The sequence below is a fragment of the Mus musculus genome, chromosome 19 (genome assembly GCF_000001635.26).
Source record: "Mus musculus strain C57BL/6J chromosome 19, GRCm38.p6 C57BL/6J".
Taxonomy (NCBI): Eukaryota; Metazoa; Chordata; class Mammalia; order Rodentia; family Muridae; genus Mus; species Mus musculus.
The window spans coordinates 29,433,093-29,458,112 of NC_000085.6; the positions used below are offsets into that span (position 1 = coordinate 29,433,093).

The 25,020-nt window shown below is 42.9% G+C and overlaps 1 protein-coding gene across 1 annotated transcript in view; it reads left to right on the plus strand.

Annotated features, from left to right (window-relative positions):
• The window catches only part of Pdcd1lg2 (programmed cell death 1 ligand 2), a 62,009-nt gene that overhangs the window by 22,174 nt on the left and 14,815 nt on the right, over positions 1 to 25,020 (plus strand). The window contains exons 3-5 of the mRNA NM_021396.2: positions 4,138 to 4,443; positions 12,827 to 13,096; positions 21,373 to 21,508. Coding sequence (NP_067371.1) covers positions 4,138 to 4,443; positions 12,827 to 13,096; positions 21,373 to 21,485 — 689 coding nt within the window. The 3' untranslated portion in view covers positions 21,486 to 21,508. The remainder of the gene's footprint in view (positions 1 to 4,137; positions 4,444 to 12,826; positions 13,097 to 21,372; positions 21,509 to 25,020) is intronic.

Below are 25,020 nucleotides of genomic sequence, written 5' to 3' on the forward strand. Positions count from 1 at the left end.
CTGGTATTGTTGGGATTTGAACTCAAGCTCACTAAATAAAAATATTTTTTTAAAAGCCCACAAATATTTGATGATCAGATTATTTTCTTGTATGAATGATAAAAGAGATCTATGGAGTATAATTCAATCCAATCTTTTGTGATGATTTAGAAATAATTTCCATGTCTTACCTTACTACCATCATTGGGATACCCATTCATTACTCAAGGATGCAGCATACAGGTTCCCACAATTTCTACATGCAAACACTGCCTAGGCTGTTTCTGCTGTTGCAGAGTTATTGTTTTTTTTTAATTAAGTATTTTCCTCATTCCCAAAAGTCCCCCGTACCCTCCCACCCACCCCCACTTTTTGGCCCTGGGGTTCCCCTGTACTGGGGGATATAAAGTTTGCAAGTTCAATGGGCCTCTCTTTCCAGTGATGGCCGACTAGGCCATCTTGTGATACATATGCAGCTAGAGTCAAGAGCTCCAGGGTACTGGTTAGTTCATAATGTTGTTCCACCTATAGTTGCAGATCCCTTTAGCTCCTTGGGTACTTTCTCTAGTTCCTCCATTGGGAGCCCTGTGATCCATCCATTAGCTGACTGTGAGCATCCACTTCTGTGTTTGCTAGGCCCCGGCATAGTCTCACAAGAGACAGCTATATCTGGGTCCTTTCAGCAAAATCTTGCTAGTGTATGCAATGGTGTCAGCGTTTGGAAGCTGATTATGGGATGGATCCCTGGATATGGCAGTCTCTAGATGGTCCATCCTTTCGTCACAGCTCCAAACTTTGTCTCTGTAACTCCTTCCATGGGTGTTTTGTTCCCAATTCTAAGAAGGGGCACAGTGTCCACACTTTGGTCTTCGTTCTTCTTGAGTTTCATGCGTTTAGCAAATTGTATCTTATATCTTGGGTTTTTGGGCTAATATCCACTTATCAGTGAGGACATATTGTGTGAGTTCCTTTGTGATTGTGTTACCTCACTCAGGATGATGCCCTCCAGGTCCATCCATTTGCCTAGGAATTTCATAAATTCATTCTTTTTAATAGCTGAGTAGTACTCCATTGTGTAAATGTACCACATTTTCTGTATCCATTCCTCTGTTGAGGGGCATCTGGATTCTTTCCAGCTTCTGGCTATTATAAATAAGGCTGCTATGAATATAGTAGAGCATGTGTCCTTCTTACCGGTTGGGACATCTTCTGGATATATGCCCAGGAGAGGTATTGCTGGATCCTCCGGTAGTACTATGTCCAATTTTCTGAGGAACTGCCAGACTGATTTCCAGAGTGGTTGTACAAGCTTGCAATCCCACCAACAATGGAGGAGTGTTCCTCTTTCTCCACATCCTCGCCAGCATCTGCTGTCACCTGAATTTTTGATCTTAGCCATTCTGACTGGTGCGAGGTGGAATCTCAGGGTTGTTTTTATTTGCATTTCCCTGATGATTACGGATGTAGAACATTTTTTCAGGTGCTTCTCAGCCATTCCGTGTTCCTCAGTTGAGAATTCTTTGTTTAGCTCTGAGCCCCATTTTTAATGAGGTTATCTGATTTTTTGGAATTCATCTTCTTGAGTTCTTTGCATATATTGGATATTAATCCCCTAACTGATTTAGGATTGGTAAAAATCCTTTCCCAATCTGTTGGTGGCCTTTTTGTCTTATTGACAGTGTCTTTTGCCTTACAGAAGCTTTGCAATTTTATGAGGTCCCATTTGTCGATTCTCGATCTTACAGCACAAGCCATTGCTGTTCTGTTCAGGAATTTTCCCCCTGTGCCCATATCTTTGAGGCTTTCCCCCACTGTCTCCTCTATAAGTTTTAGTGTCTCTGGTTTTATGTGGAGTTCCTTAATCCACTTAGATTTGACCTTAGTACAAGGAGATAGAAATGGATCACTTTGCATTCTTCTACATGATAACCGCCAGTTGTGCCAGCACCATTTGTTGAAAATGCTGTCTTTTTTCCACTGGATGTGTTTAGCTCCCTTGTCAAAGATCAAGTGACCGTAGGTGTGTGGATTCATCTCAGGGTCTTCAATTCTGTTCCATTGGTCTACTTGTCTGTCACTATACCACTACCATGCAGTTTTTATCACAATTGCTCTGTAGTACAGCTTTAGGTCAGGTATGGTGATTCCACCAGAGGTTCTTTTATCCTTGAGAAGAGTTTTTGCTATCCTAGGTTTTTTTGTATTCCATATGAATTTCCAGATTGCCCTTTCTAATTCGTTGAAGAATTGAGTTGGAATTTTGATGGGGATTGCATTGAATCTGTAGATTGCTTTTGGCAAGATAGCTATTTTTACTATATTGATCCTGCCAATCCATGAGCATGGGAAATCTTTCCATCTTCTGAGATCTTCTTTAATTTCTTTCTTCAGAGACTTGAAGTTCTTATCATACAGATCTTTCACTTCCTTAGTTAGAGTCACGCCAAGGTATTTTATATTATTTGTGACTATTGAGAAGGGTGTTGTTTCCCTAATTTCTTTCTCAGCCTGTTTATCCTTTGTGTACAGAAAGGCCATTGACTTGTTTGAGTTAATTTTATATCCAGCTACTTCACTGAAGCTGTTTTTCAGGCTTAGGGGTTCTCTGGTGGAATTTTTAGGGTCACTTATATATACTGTCATATCATCTGCAAAAAGTGATATTTTGACTTCTTCCTTTCCAATTTGTATCCCCTTGATCTCCTTTTGTTGTCTAATTGCTCTGGCTAGGACTTCAAGTACAATGTTGAATAGGTAGGGAGGGAGTGGACAGCCTTGTCTAGTCCCTGATTTTAGTGGGATTTCTTCCAGCTGTTGCAGAGTTATTTAAGTCAACTCATTGTTTAAAATACAAGCAAACAGGTTACTTTGTATAGGCAGAAACTCAGTAACACACTAGTATAAAGGAGGCTAGGAACAAAAGCAAGCACTGAAAAATCAAGCAGTCCTACTAAGTTCTTGCCAATGCGAGTCATCTTCCAAGGAGCTCCCTACCTTTTGCTAAAGAAGAGATGTTCATTCCAAAACAATAGAGTCGAGTTAGGAAGCTTGTAGGTGAAGGATTGGAATCAAATTGAGAAGGGAATAAATTTCTCTACAAACAATTCACTTCCCTTCAGGCTTTGGTTTTGTATGACATGAAATTATCTCGCATGTCTCTGATGAGATTCATCTCAAATTTTGGAAAATACTGTGAATAGAAACTGCAGCTTTTCAGGTCAAACACCAATGGGCCCTAAATTGCTACCATATGAACTGTATTCCTAAGAATACAGCCAATGTCTTTGAACAAAATTATAAAATCTTAATGACCATACATGTTTCAGGTCATAGTGTTAGGTAATACAGTAACAAAGTACCTTGCATGGAACTTGGCCTGTAGTGGTTAAAAATAGCCCCCCCCCCCATCACCTTTGACTTTCTTGATCCAAGAGTGAACATCTTCACTGAACTTTTATGACTTGGTGATTAACAGCATGTGAAACCTTGAGAAATCCTGGACCAGTCTTAGCTATGCACTCTTAGGCAAGTAATTTAACCATTCTATGCCTTACTTCATTTTAAAGGCGGTAACAATGCTGCCTGTCTCCCTGGCTTCTAGGGGGACTAAAAGGGATACTAATGTATCTATGAGCTCTGTGAACAATAAGAGGTGTTGTTACTATCGCTGGTTGGAGGTGGTGATGTTTGGCAAAGAGAGGTAAAAATTGACTTCATACAAACTAAAGAGAGTCAGCCCAGGTGATTGAAATATAATGGTAATAAATAAGGCAGATCGCAGTGGTAGGGCAGCCTAAAGAAAGGTTTGGTCTCAAAAGAGGAAATGCTCTGGGTTGACTGCAGGGCCCTGAGGAGCTAGCGGGAGATGTTGTTGAGGGCAAGCAGGCCTGTCCATCAGAAGTTCCTGCTGGGGTGTTCAGGAGAAACAGGAGTGCGATCAGCTGTGCGGGTGGGAATGTTCAGATGAGAAAACCACCTCCAGGTCCCGAGGCAAGAACTCCACTGTTTCTATATGGGATGAGGGGAGGGAAGAGAGGAGCCCAGAGAATGGCGAGGATCTTCTAAAAGATGCCGGAGGGAGGGAGCACAACTCTCATTCCAGAAGAACTGAAACGTTGACATAAAAGCAGACAACAGCGAGCTGTGTCTCCCTTGCAGCTTTATTCACCGTGACAGCCCCTAAAGAAGTGTACACCGTAGACGTCGGCAGCAGTGTGAGCCTGGAGTGCGATTTTGACCGCAGAGAATGCACTGAACTGGAAGGGATAAGAGCCAGTTTGCAGAAGGTAGAAAATGATACGTCTCTGCAAAGTGAAAGAGCCACCCTGCTGGAGGAGCAGCTGCCCCTGGGAAAGGCTTTGTTCCACATCCCTAGTGTCCAAGTGAGAGATTCCGGGCAGTACCGTTGCCTGGTCATCTGCGGGGCCGCCTGGGACTACAAGTACCTGACGGTGAAAGTCAAAGGTGAGTGTCCCCCGCAAGTCATCTCTGACGGAGGGCTGTGATAGCTTACACAACAGCATGGGTAGCTCAGGCCAAAACCAGAGACCGGGTCTTAAGAGGCAGCCCCTTCAAAGGGGCACCTGAGCGGAAATGGTTTTTGGCATCTGGTATAAGATCTAAGTCAAGGTAACGGGGGTTAAAGCTTACAATGGAGCCAGGGGAAGCCAGGAAAATGAGCAGACACCAGGCCTCTTCCTCTGCTGGACTCGGAAAGTACCGGCTGAAATAACCTACTAATGGAGCCACATCTGTGCCTTCAGCTCCATTCCCAAGGGGAACTTGGAAACCGGGGAATATGGCTACCTGGAGTCAAGAACATACTGTCCTGACTTTCCAAGAGGGGAAAGCTTTTGGAATTAAAGTCAGGCCCTATAATATAATATCCATAAGCTGTTTAATGACAGATTGGAAGCAACCCTCAAAGATTTATTTCAGTGGTTGTCTTAGTCAGGGCTTCAAGTGCTGTGATGAAACACCATGACAAAAAAGCAAACTAGGAAGTAAAGGGTTGACTCAGTTTACACTTCCAGATCACAGTCCATCACTGGAGGCCATCAGGACAGGAACTCAAGCAAGGCAGGAACTTGGAGACTGGAGGCCATAGAGGGTGCTACTTACTGCTCTGTCCCTCATGGCTTGCTTAGCCTGCCTTCTTACAGAACCCAGGACTACCAGCCCAGGGAAGGCACCACCCACCATGGGCTGGGCCCTCCCCCACTGATCATTAATTGAAAAAATACCTTACCGCTGGATCTCATGGAAGCATTTCCTCAACTGAGACTTCTTTCTCTGTAGCGACTCTAGCTTGTGTCAAGTTGACACACAAACCCAGCCGGTACAGTGACTATTTGAAATTCACCTGGATCCTGTTAAGACAAAAGCATATAAGAACATTTCCACTTTATTCTGAGCCACTATGATGATTAAGACAACAATTGCTGTGTGCAAAGTTTGCCCTTGTCTTAGAAGTGATGTGGGGGCTGCCGAGTTTGCTAAGAGCATTTGCTGTGCAGGAGTAAGGATCTGAATTCAAAGTCACATCACCTGCAGTAAAAACAATTTTTGTTTGTACCCTCAGTGTCCCAGAGCAGTAACAGGCAGGACCTGGGAGCTCCCTGGCCAGTCAGCCTAGCCAAAACAGTGAACTTAAGCCCATCTCAAGAGAGTGCTGTGGAGAACAGTAAGGAAAGCCATCTTCTGATCCTTACATGGGCATGCCCACCTAGACACATATATATGCACAGAGAAATATACACCACATACTCCTTATATGGACACACACTCCTGCACACACATGTGCAGAGTAACATTCACCATACACCCTCCCCACACACATGCATACATACACCAGGGAAATAGAAACCATGAAGGATATAGAAATCTAAAGTAGAAATTAATCAATCTTTTAATGTTAGAGACTGAAAGCTCAGCAAGGGAACAAGGTAGCAAGTCACATCAGCAAGAGTACTAAGGAAGACGTGGGTGGTGGGCAGTGGAGCCCCTGGGAATGTCACTTGGCAGACCGTTCAGTGAGAGCCGGTGACAGGAATGAAATGATTCTGCTGCTAGAGACACTGTCAGAGCAGAGCAGAGAGCTAAGTCCTTTAATTAACAAGAAAGCTGAGAGTCTGAACGGTCATGTCGCCAGCCCTTGCCTAACACCTTTCAGATTCTTAGCCACTGCGCTTGTTATGTTATTTTACCAAGCCACACAAGTGTCTGAGGGAAGAAGTTGATGGCATGAGAATGTACTTCCCAATGGAAGTGTAATTACGTGGTGCTTATGGGAAGATGGCATCTGAAGGAAGAGGAAGCTCCCATTGATAGCTACATTTAACTACAAGTTGGTAGCTAGGAGATTGCTAGTATGAGAAAAACAGATGTTGCTAAAGATAAAAGGCCATGTTTTCATTTGGCCTACTTTAGATTTCACTGTGCTCTAGCCATAGTGGAAATCAGACTAGAGGTTCCTTAAAAAACTAAAAGTAGTACTATCGTTTAATTGAGCTATAGTACTCCTAAGTATAAATTCAAAGGACCCTAAGTCAGCCTACCATAAAAACACACACCACATTTATTGTAGAACTATTCCTCTTAGGCAAGTCACAGTCTAGTTGGCCACAACAAATGAATGCATAAAGAAAATGTAGTGTGTATGTTTAATGGAGAATTCGGCCATAATGAGGAAAATAACCATGTCCTTTATAGGAAAATGGATAGAACTGGAAATCACTGTGTAAAGAGACATAATGAAGACTTGGGAAGAAATGTATATGTTTGGTCTCATCTGTGGACTATAAAGGGAAAGGGATGCCATCAAAGTAAAAGGGGACTATCGGGGGACAGGAAGGGATGAGGGAGGAAGGAGGAGGGGGGCTGACAGTAATGGAGGGGTCAGTGTGTGTATGAAAATGGTAATAGGATCTATGTTTTGTACTACCATTATATGCCATAGAAAAATGGCAGGATCTTTAAAAAGCCACATTTCATACTAATAAGAATCCACACTCTAGGGAGACATGACAATTCTAAATGTATACACATCTGAATATATAGCTTCAATATGTTAAACATAAATTGGAAAGATGGATATTCCTTCCTTGAAGCCCTACCCTCTCTCAGAAGTTATTTTTCTAACTTTTTCTTTTAAATTATTTTTATATTTTGAAATTATAATTATACCATTTTAATTTTTTTAGCACCCCAAACACATATCTATCTTTTTGCAAAGTCATTATTCTTTTTTCATTAATTGTTGCTATAGACATATGTATATACATAAACGCACATAAATACACACAAACACATATATGTATACATATCATACATACATATATATCATACAACCTGCTCAATCTGTACAATACCATATATATATACTCAGTATTGAATACCCATTTGGTGTACTCTTCGCTGGGGAAAACTATTTCTCCCACTCTCAATATTCCTTAGTTGTCTATAATTGCCTTTAGTTTTTTGTTTGGAGTTGAGGCCTCCTGGACTTTTTCACTTTTTCCTAATAAATCCCAGTTCTATTTGTTCAAAAACAATTGGAAGGAGAAGAGTAGGAGGAGGAGGAAGAAGAAGAGGAAAAGGAAGAAATAGAGGAAGAGGAAGAAGGGGAAGGAGAAGAGGAAGAAGAAGGGAAGAAAAGGAAGAAGAGAAAGAAGAGGAAGAAGGAGATGAAGAAGAAGAAAATGAATTTGTGCATATGTGAGTTTTTGGTTCATCTCTGCTATAGCAGAAAGGACAAGACATACAGACCGGAATGACACACTTAACCATCCTCACCTAGTTAACATGTCTAGAGCACCAACTGCAGAAGACATGGTGCTTCTAGGTTCGTGCCTAGCCCTCACCAATGTAGTTATCTAGCAAAGAAGAACAAAGCAAAGTTATTGCAAGAGAAGAACTTCTCATTGAGTTGGAAATCTTGAACTTTTTTCTTTCATTCATTTTTATTCTTTAATCTTTTTTTTTACAGTTCAGACTTCACCCTCTTCTCAGTCCACCCTCCAACTGTTCCACATCCCACACTTCCCACACCCCACTCCTCTGTCTCCACAAGGATGTCCCCATGCCCCACCCCACCAGACCTCCCCACTCCCTGGGGCCCCAAGTCTCTCAAGGGTTAGGTACATCTTCTCTCAACTGAGGCTCCTTGGGTGTAAATATCTGCATCTGACTCTTTCAACTGCTTGTTGGACCTTTCAGAGGGCAGTCATGATAGACCCCAATTTGTAAGCACACCATAGCATAAGTAATAGTGTCAGGCCTTGGGCTTGAGCTGAATCTCAATTTGGACCCGTCACTGGACCTCCTTTTCCTCGGTCCCTTCTCCAGTTTTGTTCCTGCAGTTCTTTCAGATCGACCCAGGAACAATTCTGGGTCAGAGTTTGTGACTGTGGGATGGCAACCCCATCCCTCCACTTGATGGCCTGTCTTTTTACTGAAGGTGGACTTTACAAGTTCCTCTCCCCACTGTAGAGCATTTCATCTAAGGTCCCTCCCTTTGAGTCCTAAGAGTCTCTCACCTCCCAGATCTCTGGTACATTCTGGAGGGTCCTCCCACCTCCTACCTCCTGAGGTTGCCTGTTTCCATTCTTTGTGCTGGCCTTCAGGGCTTCAGTCCTATTCCCCCCTGCCCCGATCATATTCCTCTCTTCCCCTCCCTGTCACCTTTCCCACCCAGATCCCATCCCCACCCCCAATTGCTTTCTTCTCTTTCCCAAGTGGGATTGAGGTATCCATGGAAACTGAACAGCTCTCTATTCAATAACTTGGTCAGGGAAGAAATAAAGAAAGAAATTAAAGACTCCTGGAATTCAATGAAAATGAGGACACAGCATACAAATTTATGGGACAATGAAAGCAATGCTAAGAGGAAAATTCATAGCACTAAGTGCCCTGATAAAGAAATTGGAGAGCTCCTACACTAGCAACTTAACAGCACACCTGAGAGCTCTAGAACAAAAAGAGAAAAAACACACTGAAGAGGGGTAGAAGGCAGGAAATAGTTAAACTCAGGACAGAAATCAACCAACTAGAAACAAAGAGAATTATACAAAGAATCAACAAAACTAAAAGCTGGTTCTTTGAGGGGATCAACAAGATAAACCCCTAGCCAAACTAAATAAAGGTCCCAGAGACAGTATGCAAATTAACAAAACCAGAAATGAAAAGTGAGACGTAAAAACAGAAACTGAGGACATTAAGAAACATCAGATCCCACTACAAAAACCTATACTCAACAAAACTGGGAAATCTAGATGAAATGCATTGTTTTCCAAACAGATACCACATACCAAAGTTAAATCGAGAGCAGGTGAACTATCTAAACAGGCCCATATCTCCTAAGGAAATAGAAGGAATTAAAAACCTACCAACCAACCAATCAAAAAAAAAAAAAAACCCAAAAAACAAAACAAACAAACAAACAAACAAAAAAACAGCCCAGGGCCAGATGGCTTTAGTGTAGAATTCCATCAGACCTTCCTTCAAAGAAATCTTGAACTTTTAAAAGTACTTCCACCTCTGAAACTCATTTGCTCATCTTTTCACAAGAATATTACCCCAGTCCAACTTCCTCATTTTATATTGTTGGGGATAATATCTCTCCAACTACTTTCCAATGAAAAATGGACTGTGAAGGCATTTCTGATAATGTAACTGTGTAGGGTGGGGGTTTCCATCTCTTCCTGAAACCATGATGGTTCCTTTAGCTAACTATCTATCCTTTCCGATGATGTGTCCTTTCATTTACACCCCACAAGGCAAAGTCTCAGCCAAGCACCTGGCTCCTCGTCCTTCCCCTTCTGAATCACCTTTCTTTGCTCAGCCAAGATCAGTTTCTTGTTTGAAGCCCTCCCATGGAAGTTGCCTGGATCGCCCCTACAGCAAACTACTCCAAAAATTCGTTTTCCATATTTACCCCCCAAAGTCACAAAAGTAGACATAAGATACAGTATGATATAGTGAAATATTTCTAAGAAGATGCTGAACCCAGAGAAAATGTATGGCTAATCTAGAGGTGAAATGAGTACTTGACATTTTTACTTCAGATACTGTTTGATTGGCAGAGACAGCCCAAAACTTAGTTCCAAGGGATTGGGAGGACTAGACCAAATCATTTAGTAGACAGTTTCAGAGTCCAAGTCTCTTTGAATTCTGGGGATTGCTAGATTGATAAAGAGAAGGCAATCTTTCTGTTTGTGTTATTTCTTGGCCCATTGTGGTATTTTTAATACAAAGTGCTATGATAAAATGCAGAAGTTCACATCTCTCCATCTCAAGGATTCTACTGTTTCCTTGTTTACAAGCTACGAATCCAAAATTTACCAACCTCATACAGTTCTTGTATACTTTAAATAAGATAATGGTCGGGTTACCAGGCTAGGGCCACATTTTATGGCCACTTAACCCCTCCTCTTCTCAAAGTTTTAAAAAGTGTGAGCAGCATACAAGAATGCAAAGCCATATTGGAAGTGAACATCATGTGACAGGTGAATGGTGGCCTGGCCACATGATTTTCCCCTCGCCTCCCTATTTGGAGCATCTCTGGGTGACTTACATGGGAGAGCATGAATAAGAGCAAAGACCCTCTTCTTCCCTGCCCTCTCCTCTTAATCTAGAAGCACAGATTTTCACTAGACCCTGTTCTAGTTTTATTTCTGAGGCTTGGATAAAATACCTTGAGGAAATACAACTTATTCTTGAAGGGATTGTTTGGCTTAGAGTTCCACCTTGTATTCTTTTTGAGGGAAAATCAAGGCAGGAGCTCAGATCACACCCAGAGTCAGGAGCAATGACAAATGAATGCATGCACATTTGCTTGCTTGTGTTCAGCTTGGTTTCCCTACTTTTATGTAGTTCAGGACCACATGCCTAGGAAACTGCACCACCCACAGTGGGCTGGGTCTTCCCATATCAACTTAATTAAGACAATACCCCATAGAGATGCCCACCAACCAACTCAATGTGGACAGCCCCTCATTAAGGTGCTTGCCTCAGATGATTCTAGATTGTATCCAATTGACAATTAAAGTTTACCATTACAGACCCTAATCCATTCATAAAAGATAAGAACATCTTTCTTATGCCTGGGGATATAGTACAGCAGAAGAGCACTTGCCTAACATGTACAGTGCCCTGGGATTAATCCCTGGTGATGGAATTAATCTCTGGGGAAACCCTGATTCTCTGTGTCTCTGAATATAACTAGTCAAATTAATAAGTTATTACATGGAAGCAGAACAGAGAAAGACAGAGAGGCAAATCACATGGGAAAGGCTCTGAGCATGTCTTCCTCCTCACTGTTCTACATTAGGTAAAAAGGTCATGCCGCAAAGCTTACAGTTAAGATTCTGTGAGTGCTATAGGTATTTAAGGCATTAAATACATAGGTATTTAAGGTTTTTCACATAACTGTTATCCACCTGGGTAAAGTCATGCAGGGTCTATAATCCCAGCACTTAGGATACGGACACCAGAGGGCAGCAAATGTAAATTCATCCTGGAATACGTAATGAGGTCAAGGCTAGCCTAGGCTACATTGAGAGAGCCTGTCTCAAAAACAAAATCTAAAAAATATAGTTGCTATTAGTTTAATATGAAATGGTCTTTCCAATGAGTGTTATGTTCTTATATATTCCAGCAGTTTAAGAAACTACCTTATCACACCTGTTATGATTGCCTTTCACCACTGTGATACTGCACTTGACATAAGTAAGTCAGGGGAGGGAGAATTTATTTTAGCTCACAGTTTCAGAGGATCCAGTCCATCATGATCAGAGGGATACAGCAAAAGAGAACTCCCATCATGGCTTGTTTTCTCTTTAGCTTGTTTGGGTTCCCAGCCTGTGGGATGGTGCTGTCTATGTTCAAGGCAGACTTCCCACCCACTAGATAACTGAGCTTCTTGTCCAATCAAATTGACAAGATTAACCATCTCAACAACTGTGGTTTTAACTTCAAGATTGCTTTTACTTCAATGCCTGTACTACTTATTTAAGGAAATATTTCCCAGTTAATGAAAGGCAGGACTCGCTCCCCCTTCCATCATCAAAACCCCATAGTTGATTGTCAACACTTCCAGCTATATACATGTGTAGCGGTATTCGTTAATTTTTAGGTGTGGCCTAAGACTGTTGGACAGTCTTTGTGCCTTCCTGACTCTCCAAATATCTCCTTTTGGGTTTAGATTTCCGTGTTCTAGAAAGTAGAAAATCACACATGAATAGTTCATTTAGTGTGCAGTCACAGAACATATCTGTACTGAGAAATAAGAAACACACCCAGCTCTTTTTTTTTTTACAGCTCATACATGAGTCCTTATTTTCCTCCTCCTAATCACAAAGATAATGGAGGGAAAGGAAGAACTTTTGAGTAAACTTTCTACTGATGCTGTCTGAAAAGTGATCTATTGGGGTAATCTAGCCCTAACCATTCCCTCAGCTTTCACCATCCTTCAATTATGAGACTGTTTAGAATACAAGAGACCACAGAATATGGCATCCTAGCACAGTGCTAGGATGTAAATTTGTAGCCTTCCTACTTTCAAACATTGGGTCTATCCATCTTTTTTCTTCTGACTTTGGATACCACTGTCAACCTGTCTTCAGTCAACCTCAACAAAAATTATGTGTATCAAACAAAACATCTTTGTTGTACTGTATGAATAAAAACTATTCAAACTATACAAGCTAATGAACCTGAGACATAGGAAATATTTTTGAGTTTAGAAAAATGTATCACCTAAGATCAATAGTAATCACGTGTTTCTTCTTCCATTGAGTACAACTGTACAGCAATCCAAAACAACATTTCTTTTTCTTCTGTTGTCCAGCTTCTTACATGAGGATAGACACTAGGATCCTGGAGGTTCCAGGTACAGGGGAGGTGCAGCTTACCTGCCAGGCTAGAGGTTATCCCCTAGCAGAAGTGTCCTGGCAAAATGTCAGTGTTCCTGCCAACACCAGCCACATCAGGACCCCCGAAGGCCTCTACCAGGTCACCAGTGTTCTGCGCCTCAAGCCTCAGCCTAGCAGAAACTTCAGCTGCATGTTCTGGAATGCTCACATGAAGGAGCTGACTTCAGCCATCATTGACCCTCTGAGTAAGTGTGGCCCCCATTTCCTAGTCCTATCAATTAGAGTTCAGACGGGAAAAATCTTAAGTGTAACTTGTATTCACAAGAGATAATTGTCATTCAGAAGCTTACTTCTGAATAAGCTTTCTAGATCATTTTGAACTCTGGCTGACTGGTTCAATTCAGCTCTTCTGGATCAAAATTCCTCTCCCAGCTGACTGGTTCAACCTGAGTTCTCTTGGCTTCTGACTGAATTGCCCACTTGGCCTCAAACTAACCGGCAATATGTTTAATCTTCTGTTTCCTTCTCAGTCTCTGGATCGTTCTGTCTTCACCTGTCTCTGTAAAACTGCCTCCTCTCTCTCCTCTCTCTGTGTCTCTCTGTTGCTGTCATCTCTGTCTCTGTCTGTCTCTCTCTCCCTCCACTGTTCTCTCTTAAGCCACCTCTCTTCCCTGTCCTCATGAGAGTTGGGCATATCCTATCTCTGACTCATTCTGTCAAGTCTTTCTCAGATTTGTCACTTTGTCTGCCCCTCGTTTTCATACATGGCTGCTTCCTTCTACAAACTAACCAAATCTTCAAGGTTTGGAATTAAAGGTGTGTACTAAGGGTGTGTCTGTATTCCAGATATAGAGATTAAAGGTGTGTAATTCCAGCCAGATTACATAGATCTAGGTTTTTGGATGTGATCCCTTGCCAAAGCAGTCATGTTGCTGGATTAAAATTCCTCTACAAGAAACAGATGGTGCGCTCATATGGCTTGTTCAAAAAGGGGTTCTAAGAGACTCTTCATGAAGTCGAGATAGAATATCGAAGAACTACAAACATAGAATGGGGCAAAGATCTCTACTGTTGAGAAAGAGTTACCAGTGTTGGAGAGGCTACCAGGAGAAGACAGCTGTGAGGCAGCTCCTCTGGGAGTGCAGCTTCGAGGAGGGAAGTATGTGACATACCACAACCACTCTGCGGGTCCCCCAGTGTCCTACTGGTGCCTCCCATTGGCTGGTTTGTGTGTGTGTGTGTGTGTGTGTGTGTGTGTGTGTGTGTGTGTATGTGTGTGTCCCCGTCCCTTCTTCACCATGTGTTCCCTGAACTTGATCCAAATGTAGAGAATCCACAAAAGAAGATTGATCAGCATGGGTTTAAGCCAATAGAAAGTCTGTATTAGCCAGCTGTCCATCATACTGTGTGTTTGAGATTATGGTGTAGTTAACCTTTTTCAGTTAACAAGAACAGTTACCAGAAGCAGAACTACAGAAGCCAGAAATAAAGCAAGGTTAGTTAGTACATTTAGAGAATTTCCTAGAACTATGAACTTGGATGGATAAGGTCTTTGTTTTTATTTGTCAGATGGGGCTGTCCTTGGGCTGAGTTTTATGACTTGAATGGCACATCCATCATGGAGTCAGTTGTGCTAAGGTCTGAAGGCATAGTAACCTCTGGAGCTCTATTACATTCCCCACTGGCCCTAGAGAGTGAGTTAAACCATAGGCTCATTCTATTTTAGTTCAAGGTATAAGGGCCCGTGGTTGATCAAATCAGGAGAATGACATGTGCAGTGAGCACTAATAGCAGATAGTTAGCCAAGGGGACTACGAGAACAGACACTGGCATCAATTATCTGACTTAGGGCTCTGTCTCTTTTCCTTCCTTCCTTCCTTCCTTCCTTCCTTCCTTCCTTCCTTCCTTTCCTTTGTTCTTTCTTTCTTTCTTTCTTTTTATGTTTTCTTCAACCATAGCAAGACTTTCTCTAATTACTCTTGATCAATTAGCATAGAAACAACAGGCTCTTCCCAGGGCTAGACATAGTTTTCTTCATCTCGTGAGAAGTCTAAACCTCTCCAATTTTATAGGATACTTTCTGCAGGGGAATCTAACTACTCTCCACCAAATAGTCAGGGGTTTGGTGATATTGCTGTCATCCAGATGAATCAGCCCATAAGGCAGAATAGCAGGCATCAGAATAAGGTAAGCTATTATGTTAAAGGTTTTGTATATTAGGCAAGTTTCAGGTCCTTGTAAGTCCTGTAATATTAATTTGTGTTGATCCTAGTCACAATGAATGTTGTCAGTCAGTAGACTGACAGTCTAGTTAGTTCCTATCCCTCTGTAGTATGAGGGCTGGGCTGTCTAAACATAACCAGCCATCCTGGCCAACTTCTGGCTGGGAGTGATGAACTCCCGGGGGCCCTTCCTGTGGCATAAAGTCCGATTCCCCAGGTTTTCCCTGTTTCCCAAAGGCCAGAACTTTTTTTTAAAGAAGAATTTTAGGAAGCCTCAGTTTCACAACCCTAATTTTTACAATGGAAACTTTTTTGTTTCCTGGGGCCCAGTGAAACCTTAATTTTAATAGGTCACAGTGCAGGAGACAGTCCATTTGGCAACAGTGTCTGTGGCTTCTGCTTTCTCGACCTGGATGTACTGAATCCATGGTGTAATGCCAGTTGTCTTCACAGCCATAGGAGTAGAAAGAATCACTGTGTAGGGTCCTGTCCAAGTTGTTTTCAGTGCCCTTTAGGGCAGCCACTTGACTTGAACAAATAGAAACTGGTGGTGAACTTGGAGGTTGGCTGGGTCTCTCAGCTAGTCCAAGACTGAGGGTCTATAGTGACTGGACAGAGGAATAGTCAGAGAGTTCTGTCAACTGCTGGTCTCTGAGCTCGAGAAACAGTGGGGGAGGTCTTCCAAATATAATCTCATAGGGAGTAAGTCCCTCCCCATATGGGGTGAAACAGGTCTATGCAAAGCAAAGGAAGGAGGCCTATCCACCCCTCTCATTGGACACTAATGAGAGTTTTGTTAGGGTTTCTTTTTATGTCCTGGTTATTCTTTTGACCTGGCCACAACTCTGAGGTCTGTATGCACAGTGAAGTTTTCAGTCAGTGCCTAAAGCTTTAGCTATTACTTAATAGGTTTTGGGCTGTAAGCTACGTTATTGTCAGACCCCATTGGGAGGGGGAGGCTAAATCAGGGGACGTGGAGGCCAAAAGGACCTGGAGGAGTTTTTAAAACTACTATCTGAGCAGTACTGGAAAAACTGGCAAGTACTGGGTGGTGGTGGTGGTTGTTGTTGTTGTTTTGATCCTCCTCTGGCAGGCTAAATGTTGGCAAAGTCAGTTTTACTGTTTTGTGATGTGTTGGCCTCTTATTTGGACCCCTTCCTGGGAAAGGGCTCTCTGTTTTGCATTTTCTTGAGCACAAACCTGGCATCTGGTTGAAGCCTCCACACTAGGCTGTCCAGTCTAGGTATAACATACCTTGTTTTGAGCAGCTCAGAAGTTTTGTGGACCCCAAATGAGTGGCCTGGTAAAGGTCAGTTGCCAGAATCCTGCCTGTTGTTTCTGAGAGAACAGTCTTTCTTTCTGGAGTCCTCCGTCAACCTGTGTGTTTAAGCTGTCCATTTCTCCCATGGATTCTCAGCCAGTACCAGGTCAGGGTACACCATCAGAATACCCATAGACCCATTGGTCTTAGGGACATTTGTCTGGTAGCCAGGTCAGCAGGCAGGCAGGAGAACAGCAGTTCATGGAGGAAGCCAAATAGCCCCTAGGAGGACAAAGATTTTCTAATGTTCTTTTCCCCAACACCAAGAAACCCTCTTTCTCTACAGATCATGTCATGGACATGTCTGCTAATAAACGTATAGCAACTGCTGGTGTATATGGTAGTGGACTTTCCCCATCTGAGAGTCTGGGTCAGATCTATTCTGCTCTCTTGACTGAGGCACCAAATTTGGACCCAAATCCTTTCCGTTAAAGTAACTACAGCAGCTCCCACATACCTGTTGTCATCTTTCATCTCCTGACAGTCACGGATGAGCACTTCTGGGTTGTCAGCAGGAAAGAAGGCAGCAGGATAGGCAGTGGTGGGGTTTTAAAACTGGACTCGAGGGTGGGCCAGGAGTTGGGCCTGGAACTGGGTCACACAGGCATTAGACAGAATTCTAGTGCTCCTTAAAGGAGGGCCTCAACTGTGCCATGGGGTGTTGTGAGCATAACATCTTGACCCAGAGTTAACATCATTATGATCATTATTAATTAGTCTAGTAGTAGCTGCTATATCTCTTAAATGGGTGGGCCATCCTGTGGCTACAGGGTCCAGTCGTTTAGACAGGTATGTCACAGGGCATTTCCGTGGCCCCAAAGTCTGGTTTAAAAACTCCCTTCTGTCTTGTTTCATCAACAAACACATGAGAAAGTTTCAAGACATCTGGAAAGACTAGGGCTTGAGTGGAAGTCAGAGCTGTTTTTAAAGCCTCAAATGCCTTTTGTTTAATCTGAGTCCAGATCAGAGGACCAAAGCCTGCTCTGTGCTGGTGTAGAGGCCTTGCTATTTCCACAAACACTCGTATCCAGAAGCAGCGATGTCCTGCTAGACTGTCTCTCAGACCTCAGACTCTCAAACCTGTCCGTTAGTCTTTGGAATTGGGATCTGACAGATGGCTGCACTCCTACTCACACAGGCTCTTTTGACTCCCTTCAGCTGGCGGCCAAGACAAGTAGCCTCCAGTGTGTTTTCATAGTTCGCGTGAATCTTCTTTGTATCCAGATCATAGTGAACGTCATGTTTGGGCCATGACAAGTGCTGCCATGACGAATTAGAAACATAATCAGTCATAAAGAACCTCAGCTCCCTCATCTCAGCTCCTAGTCTACGTAGACAGACCAGATGTGACACCCTGCCTTGTGACCCCAAACAATAGCAGCAGGATAAACACAGTCACATCCTCCCAAGTGGTCCTACCTCTTAAAACCATTGTCTAGCTGATTCTTCTCATTCTTATCAACCGAGCTACTCACCCACTGCTGGCTGCTGACTGCTGTGAACCACCTCAGAAATCAGTGAATAAAACAAATGCAGAAGTGAGGTGCGAGGATGCCTGCTACTCTAGAACAGAAGGAAGGCAGAGGGTGCCGGACACTCTAGAACAGAAGGAAGGCAGAGGGTGCCGGACACTCTAGAACAGAAGGAAGGCAGAGGGTGCCGGACACTCTAGAACAGAAGGAAGGCAGAGGGTGCCGGACACTCTAGAACAGAAGGAAGGCAGAGGGTGCCAGACACTCTAGAACAGAAGGAAGGCAGAGGGTGCCGGACACTCTAGAACAGAAGGAAGGCAGAGGATGCCTGCTACTCTAGAACAGAAGGAAGGCAGAGGATGCCGGACACTCTAGAACAGAAGGAAGGCAGAGGGTGCCGGACACTCTAGAACAGAAGGAAGGCAGAGGGTGCCGGACACTCTAGAACAGAAGGAAGGCAGAGGGTGCCGGACACTCTAGAACAGAAGGAAGGCAGAGGGTGCCGGACACTCTAGAACAGAAGGAAGGCAGAGGGTGCCAGACACTCTAGAACAGAAGGAAGGCAGAGGGTGCCAGACACTCTAGAACAGAAGGTGGAGGATGTCTGACACTCTAGAACAGAAGACTGAGTGCACTAAGTTTTGGTCAGCAGGTAGGGAGTCATCAGGTCATTTTCCTTTAGAAACAGGGCTGTCCTCAGCCAGTGGCTACATTTTCACTGGCATATGTAACTGGGCTAGGTCATGGGATTAACCGTAAAATACCTGGTAGAGCTGGCAGAAAAGTGAAGCCCTCTTGGGACCGCTCAGGTAAGGAGCTAGAAAAGAACGTGGACTCTGAAGCCAGACTTCAAACTTTCAAATGCTATCTCTGCCGCCTCTTGGCTTTAGAACTTGACTACCCTACAGAGCCTTCTGGGAACTCAGTCTCACAGGTATACAGTTACAGTAAATGATGATACACATGCTTAAAAAGTTACTGTGTAGGTAAATGAAATATGATACTAACAAGGAGTAGGGAGGCCACTTTGTCACCTCCAGCAAGACTCCTGGCTTCTTTCTGAGTGCATAGGGCTATGGTAAGAATAGGATGGATATTTTTTTCCATCACATATCTTATCATTGTTAAAGGGAATGCAGTTATCTTAAAATAATAGAAAAGAATATGTAGGTCACCCATGCTGCCATAATGAAGATTCTCAAACATGCAATGACTCAACACAACTGTGTATTTCTCTTTACATAATACTTAGAGAGAGAGAAAACGCTTCAGGCAGCTAAACAACTACCTTCCGTAAGTCATTCAATGACCCAGGTTATTTCCATATTGTTACTCTGTCATTCTCCGGGATATCGTCCCTGTTAAATTGTCAAATCAGGGTCATTGCCAAATCTATATCCCTGCCTTCAGAGAGGAAAGAGTAGTAGAAGAGAACTTTGATGTTCTAAGTCAAGATCTGGAGAATTCACTCTTAGCCGGAATTTAGTTTATACTACAGGCTATGTTTAAGTGCTGATGAGGTCTAGAAAAGCAGCCCCTCAGAGAGCTCTATGTCTAACTATTAACCTAGCACTGGGAAGGAAGGAGCAGGTAAGATTACCAGCAGGTTGCTACATGGTAGCTACTAGAGGGAGTAGGTAAGATTAATAACCAGCAGGTTGCTACAAGGTAACTAACATAGACTAGTCAATTCAGCCTAGGAACTGAGACTTAAGTCTCTCCTGCAGTGGTGCTGGGCTTCATACCAGACTGAGTGGTGGCTTAGGAGCCAACTCTATCCTCCAAATGCATTCTAAGAAAACTAAAGTCTTCAAGGGTAAGCAGAAATTCCATACATGGAAGGATCTATGAGCAGACCTGGACAGAACAAGGGTTCCCAAAGACGCTGAGGCAGGGGCCTGGCTCACAGCACTACCTTGCAACATGCATGTAGTAGAAAAAAAGCAGTGTGATCAGTTAGGGTTTGCAACACACCTCTACCTGTTGCATGTAATTTTAAAAATATGCTATCTCCTTGGCAGATCTGCTGCGCCATCCCCACTCTCGGAAAAACCCATTCTTCCCAGCTTAGCTCCGCCAATGGCCAGCTGGTGCCTTTCCCAGGAGCTGCGATTATGCTCCCAGCCCTTCCCAGCTAGCCACCAGCTACTGCCTCTCTCTATCTCTGCCCACCTCTCTGAGACTTAGACAGCTTTATTAACTTAGTACTTGTCAGATAGCATAATTGCTGGGAGCAGAATCTCATTGTTCCCAAGCATGGCCACAAACTCCTTTCTCTTTCCTCCTCCTCCTCTTCCTCCTCCTCCTCCTCCTCTTCCTCCTCCTCCTCCTCCTCCTCCTCCTCCTCCTCCTCCTCCTCCTCCTCCTCCTCCTCCTTGGACCCGGAAGTTCTACCTTTACCCTTCACCCAGCAATTAGCTTCCACCTTCTTTATTGACACAATCAAGAACCAATTCAGCTCCTCTCCCTACATCTACCAAACTGGCCCTTATCTTTTTGGTTCTAGCGTTCACATGCTCTTGGATAAAGATGATAGCTCTGGGGCTTGAGTTTTGGATCAAGAAGATCTATATCTAAAACCCTGGCTGTTTTACTTCCTTGGAAACAATTACCATAGACAGATTAGCATCCCTGAGGCTTCCTTGGCTCTAAAGTGACTCTGGATTATATATATATATCCTTCCTTAGCCAGATTTTCCCATGGTCCCATACTCTGTAGAGGGAAGGTCAAGAGCAGAGCAGCCAGCAGAAATAGGCATAGGGTAACTTGTGTGCCTATTCTTTGCCATGTTTTCAACATCTCTGTAGCCCTCTTTTCTCTCCATCTGGCCAGCCTGAAGGTACCAGTGCTCTGCAAAGCTGTTCCCCAGCCTTTAAATTAAATCGCCTCTTCACTAAATGGATGTGTCAGTGGCAGCACCTTGGTTAGTTCAGACAAGATAAGGGGTAACTTGTATCTGAATGGCTGGATTTAACATGTCAGCCCATTGGGGATATTCTGCTCTTTCAAAAGGACCTTGCTGGTGTTTAAAATTGAATAACTAACAGTGCAGAGTCTAGGCTCTTGAGTTCTTATCAGTGAGGGAGAAAATACATTTTTGAGCTGAGGGACTTTTTCTACTTGAATGAGAAAATCCAGATGGTGAAGAAAAGAGAGATGGAGGTAGAGATAGCGACAGAGACAGGGTGGGAGGGAGGAAAAAGAAAGATGACGAATAGGTGGGTGGGTGGAACAACAAAGCGACAAAAGGACTGCATCATAGCTGAATCACCTGCTGTCTAACTTTGGGGACATTTCTCAGCCTTTCTTCTTTCATGGGTGAATGTGGAGATCAAAGAAGAGGCTGCCTCACTGGGTGGAGGTGAAAGGAAAAGAACCTCTACTTGAGAGAGATGTGGAATGAAGGCTTAACTTCATTTCCACGTGGTAGAAACCACACAGGAAGCCACCTCAGTCTGTCTCGGGGCCACCTTGTGATGAGATTCCGGTTCTCTCATTCACCCAGGTCGGATGGAACCCAAAGTCCCCAGAACGTGGCCACTTCATGTTTTCATCCCGGCCTGCACCATCGCTTTGATCTTCCTGGCCATAGTGATAATCCAGAGAAAGAGGATCTAGGGGAAGCTGTATTACGGAAGAAGGTGAGTGACTTACAAGCCATGTAAGCCTGTGGCCTGCGGGTCTTCAGAGAAGCACTTCAAGCCTAGAAGGGTTTTGAGATTACCCTGGGGACATTCTACTCCAAGAAGAACATGGTCCAGTCTTCAGTGAGCTGAACCCACGCTGAAGTTTTGTGTTGTTTTATTTTGGTTTTTTTGTTTTTTAAGGGGAAGTTTGTTCCAGGGCTGAAGGAGTTTGGCTTGCCCTCCAAGCTTCATGGTAGCCAAGTTATAGAATCAGCCAGATTCCCATCAATGATAAACAATTTTTTAAAAAAATGTGATATGTGTGCATAACAGAGCACCTTGTAGCCTTAAAGAAAAAATTAAATACTGTCATTTTTCAGGGGAAGAAATGAAGCTAGAGGTCATCGTTTTAAGCCCTACTCAGAAGGTGCAGACAGAGATTATATTTCTTTTGATATATAGATTCTAGACTTAAAAAAAAAATAAATACAAGGACAAGGTACCCGCACAGCGGAAAGGAGATACAATGATGGAAGTGTATATGTGTGTGAAAAGCCATGATGATTAGGCTGGAGAAATGGCTCCTGAGTTAAGAGAGTCATCTTACAGAGGACTTGAGTTCAATTCCCAGCATCCATATCAGGAAGTTCCTGATCACCTGTAACTCCAGCTCCAGGGGATCTAAGGTCCTCTTCTAGCCTCCCAGGGAGCTAAGTTAGTCCACCAGAGGGCCCTATCTGAGCCAATGCTGAGGGCCTAGTGGGTAAGGGGTTGAATGTACACAACTGTGGCCGACAGGAAGTCCCACCTGCCTCTTCAGCCATATGTGTCTTGCACAGAGACCAATGGCAAGTAGCATGTGAGGATGCCATAACTAATTCACTGCCACTGTGGTGTAGAGCTCTTGAGTCCTTGCTAGAGCAGAGTCCCATGCAGAGCCCATTAAACTTTCATGGCTGATGAGGAAAGAGGGGCTTCCTTCCTTCTCGTCAGCTGCACCATTTGCCCCTTCTACACTAGACCCTCATAAGGAACCTGAGTCAAGAGCTTTAACTTCTCTCTCTTCTACAGTTCTTTGGGCCATTGTTGTCCTGAGACTACAGTAAAGATAGAGAAGTCTCCATCCCTTTCTTTCTAGAAGCCTCCTCGGCTCCTGTACAGATTTATTCATCAGATAATCACAACTTATGATGCCTGCTGAGTACTGGGAGGGCAGCCATTGCCAGTCCATAAAAGTGTCTTATTAACTATTCCTTTCATAGAGCCATTCAATCCTTTGTTGAAGGATCCAGTGTGAAACAATATGTTCCAGAGAAGTTGGCAAATTCTAGTTCTGTTTTATCAGCTAGGCTTAAGTATATGGGAACTATGTTTCTCTCATCAGTAGATATATGTTCAATATCTAAAATGCTATGTGGTATATATATATAAGATAATGCCCAATAAAATTGTAAGTTTTTTCTTTTTTCATCCCTGACAATTTCATACATGCATATATATGAACCTATCATGAACTTTAGACATTCCATCCCCCTTTCTCTACTCTTACCTCCCCTTCCTTTCCTACTGACGTTTTCTTTCCAACAAGTCTCCTCTCTACTTTCTCGTTTTCTTTGTGTGGGTGGAGCCCCCTGAGCTTAATTGAAATTGTTTGCGGGAGCATGAGGCATGAGCGTAGGTTACTTATTAAAGGTCAACTGACCGGTAGTTACACCACTGAAGAAAATGGCACCCCTTTCCATAGCAACCATTACCTCCCAATAGTGCCTCAGAAGGGGGCATCGTGGATTCCTTCTCATCCATAATGAAATGTAGGCAGGACCAATCTTGTGCATATTTGAGCAAATATACAAGCTATGCTGGGTTCCCGAGTGCACCAGCTATGTCTGACGTTTTGTTGATCCTCCCCCCACCCTCTGTCTCTCATATTCCTTCCTCCCCCTCTTCCATGATGTTCCCTGAGTGTTGGAGGGAGTGAAATAGATATCTCATCTAAGGCAGTGCTTACTCTTGGATTTTGGTCTGTTATGGGTTTCTGCAATGCTCATTAAACTTGTAGTCTACTGTCTGTAGGTGAGCATGACAGACCTGCTTTGGCCATTTGAGTAGCCATATTTAAAGCATTCACATGCTGTAGTTACAGGCTACAATATTGGATACTGCAGACAGCCAACATCACTGCACATCACTGCCCAGCACTGTGATAAATGTCCCCCTCAACTCCTCTCCAAATTACAAGCTTTGCCCAGGACAGAAAGCAGTGCCTTTATTTTGTCCATGAAGGAACTGAGGTTCAGAAAATCCGTGTGACTTCCCAAAGTCACACAACATAGACAGTTGAACTCTAAAATGTGTGACTCTTTTTATGGCAAAAGAGCTTAATTGAAACCAGCAATCTGAATAGTATTATCCATACAAGGGAAGAGGAAGTCGTAACCCAAAGAATTAAATGAGTTCTCATTTACATGCTGGGCCAATCACGAAGCCAAGTCAGAGTCCCACAGAAGTTACCTGTACAGAGTCTAGATCTGTAGAGCTTATTAAACTACAGGTGGCTTAAATGAATGAGGATTAAAAAAAACTTGGCACATGCAATGAGCAATAATCAATTCAAACATACATATATAACAAATGCAAGGTGCTTATGGCAGTTCTCATTCATGTTATCACATGACTTCATTAAAGCATGGTCTGGACATACAACACAGTCACTTTACACTGTGCATGCTCTTCTATAACTGAATGTCAAGGATGCTGCAGAAACACCTTGGGTCCAAGTTGAGACTATTCTGTGTTATGGCTTGCAGTGTTTTTATTGTACATACAAAGTCTTATTATCTCATTGAAATAGAATAACTTAATTCTAAAAGTATATTTCAAGACAAGGTCTTATGTCATACAAATAATATAAGACAAAGTCTCATTACATAGCTCTAGCTGTCTTGGAACTCACTCTGTAAACCTGGCCAGTCTGGATCTCACAATGATCTGCCTACCCCTGCCTCAGAAGTGCCAGGATTAAAGGTGTGAGCCACTACATGCCTATATAAAAACACTTTTAATATTTTTCTACCACTTTTCCTCAATATGTGTCAAATTCATATAACTTTATATTTAGTTGCATTAGAAATTTTATTTCTAAAGCTGATTTAATTGCTAGCTTGAGTTTCATTAAAAAGTTATCAATGAGTTTTGGGTTGTTATTAGGACAGAATTTCCAAAAATTTCTTAAGTGCCCCTAAATATACTTCTGCTAATTTGTGTTGTATATTTATGTGAGAGGTGTTCTCTGCCATTCACCATAAAACTATTAATTTTAAATACAACTAACTCACTAGTATAAAATTTTTCTTTTGTCTTTAATAAATGGTAGAATTATATATGCACAAAGAATTGCTTTTAAATAAGTTAATTATTTCATACCAGTAAATGCTTAGTTTCTGTAGCTATACACTGTCACACATACATCCTCCCTCACATACAGTTTCACACACACACAGTCACACACTATCACATATACAAATACA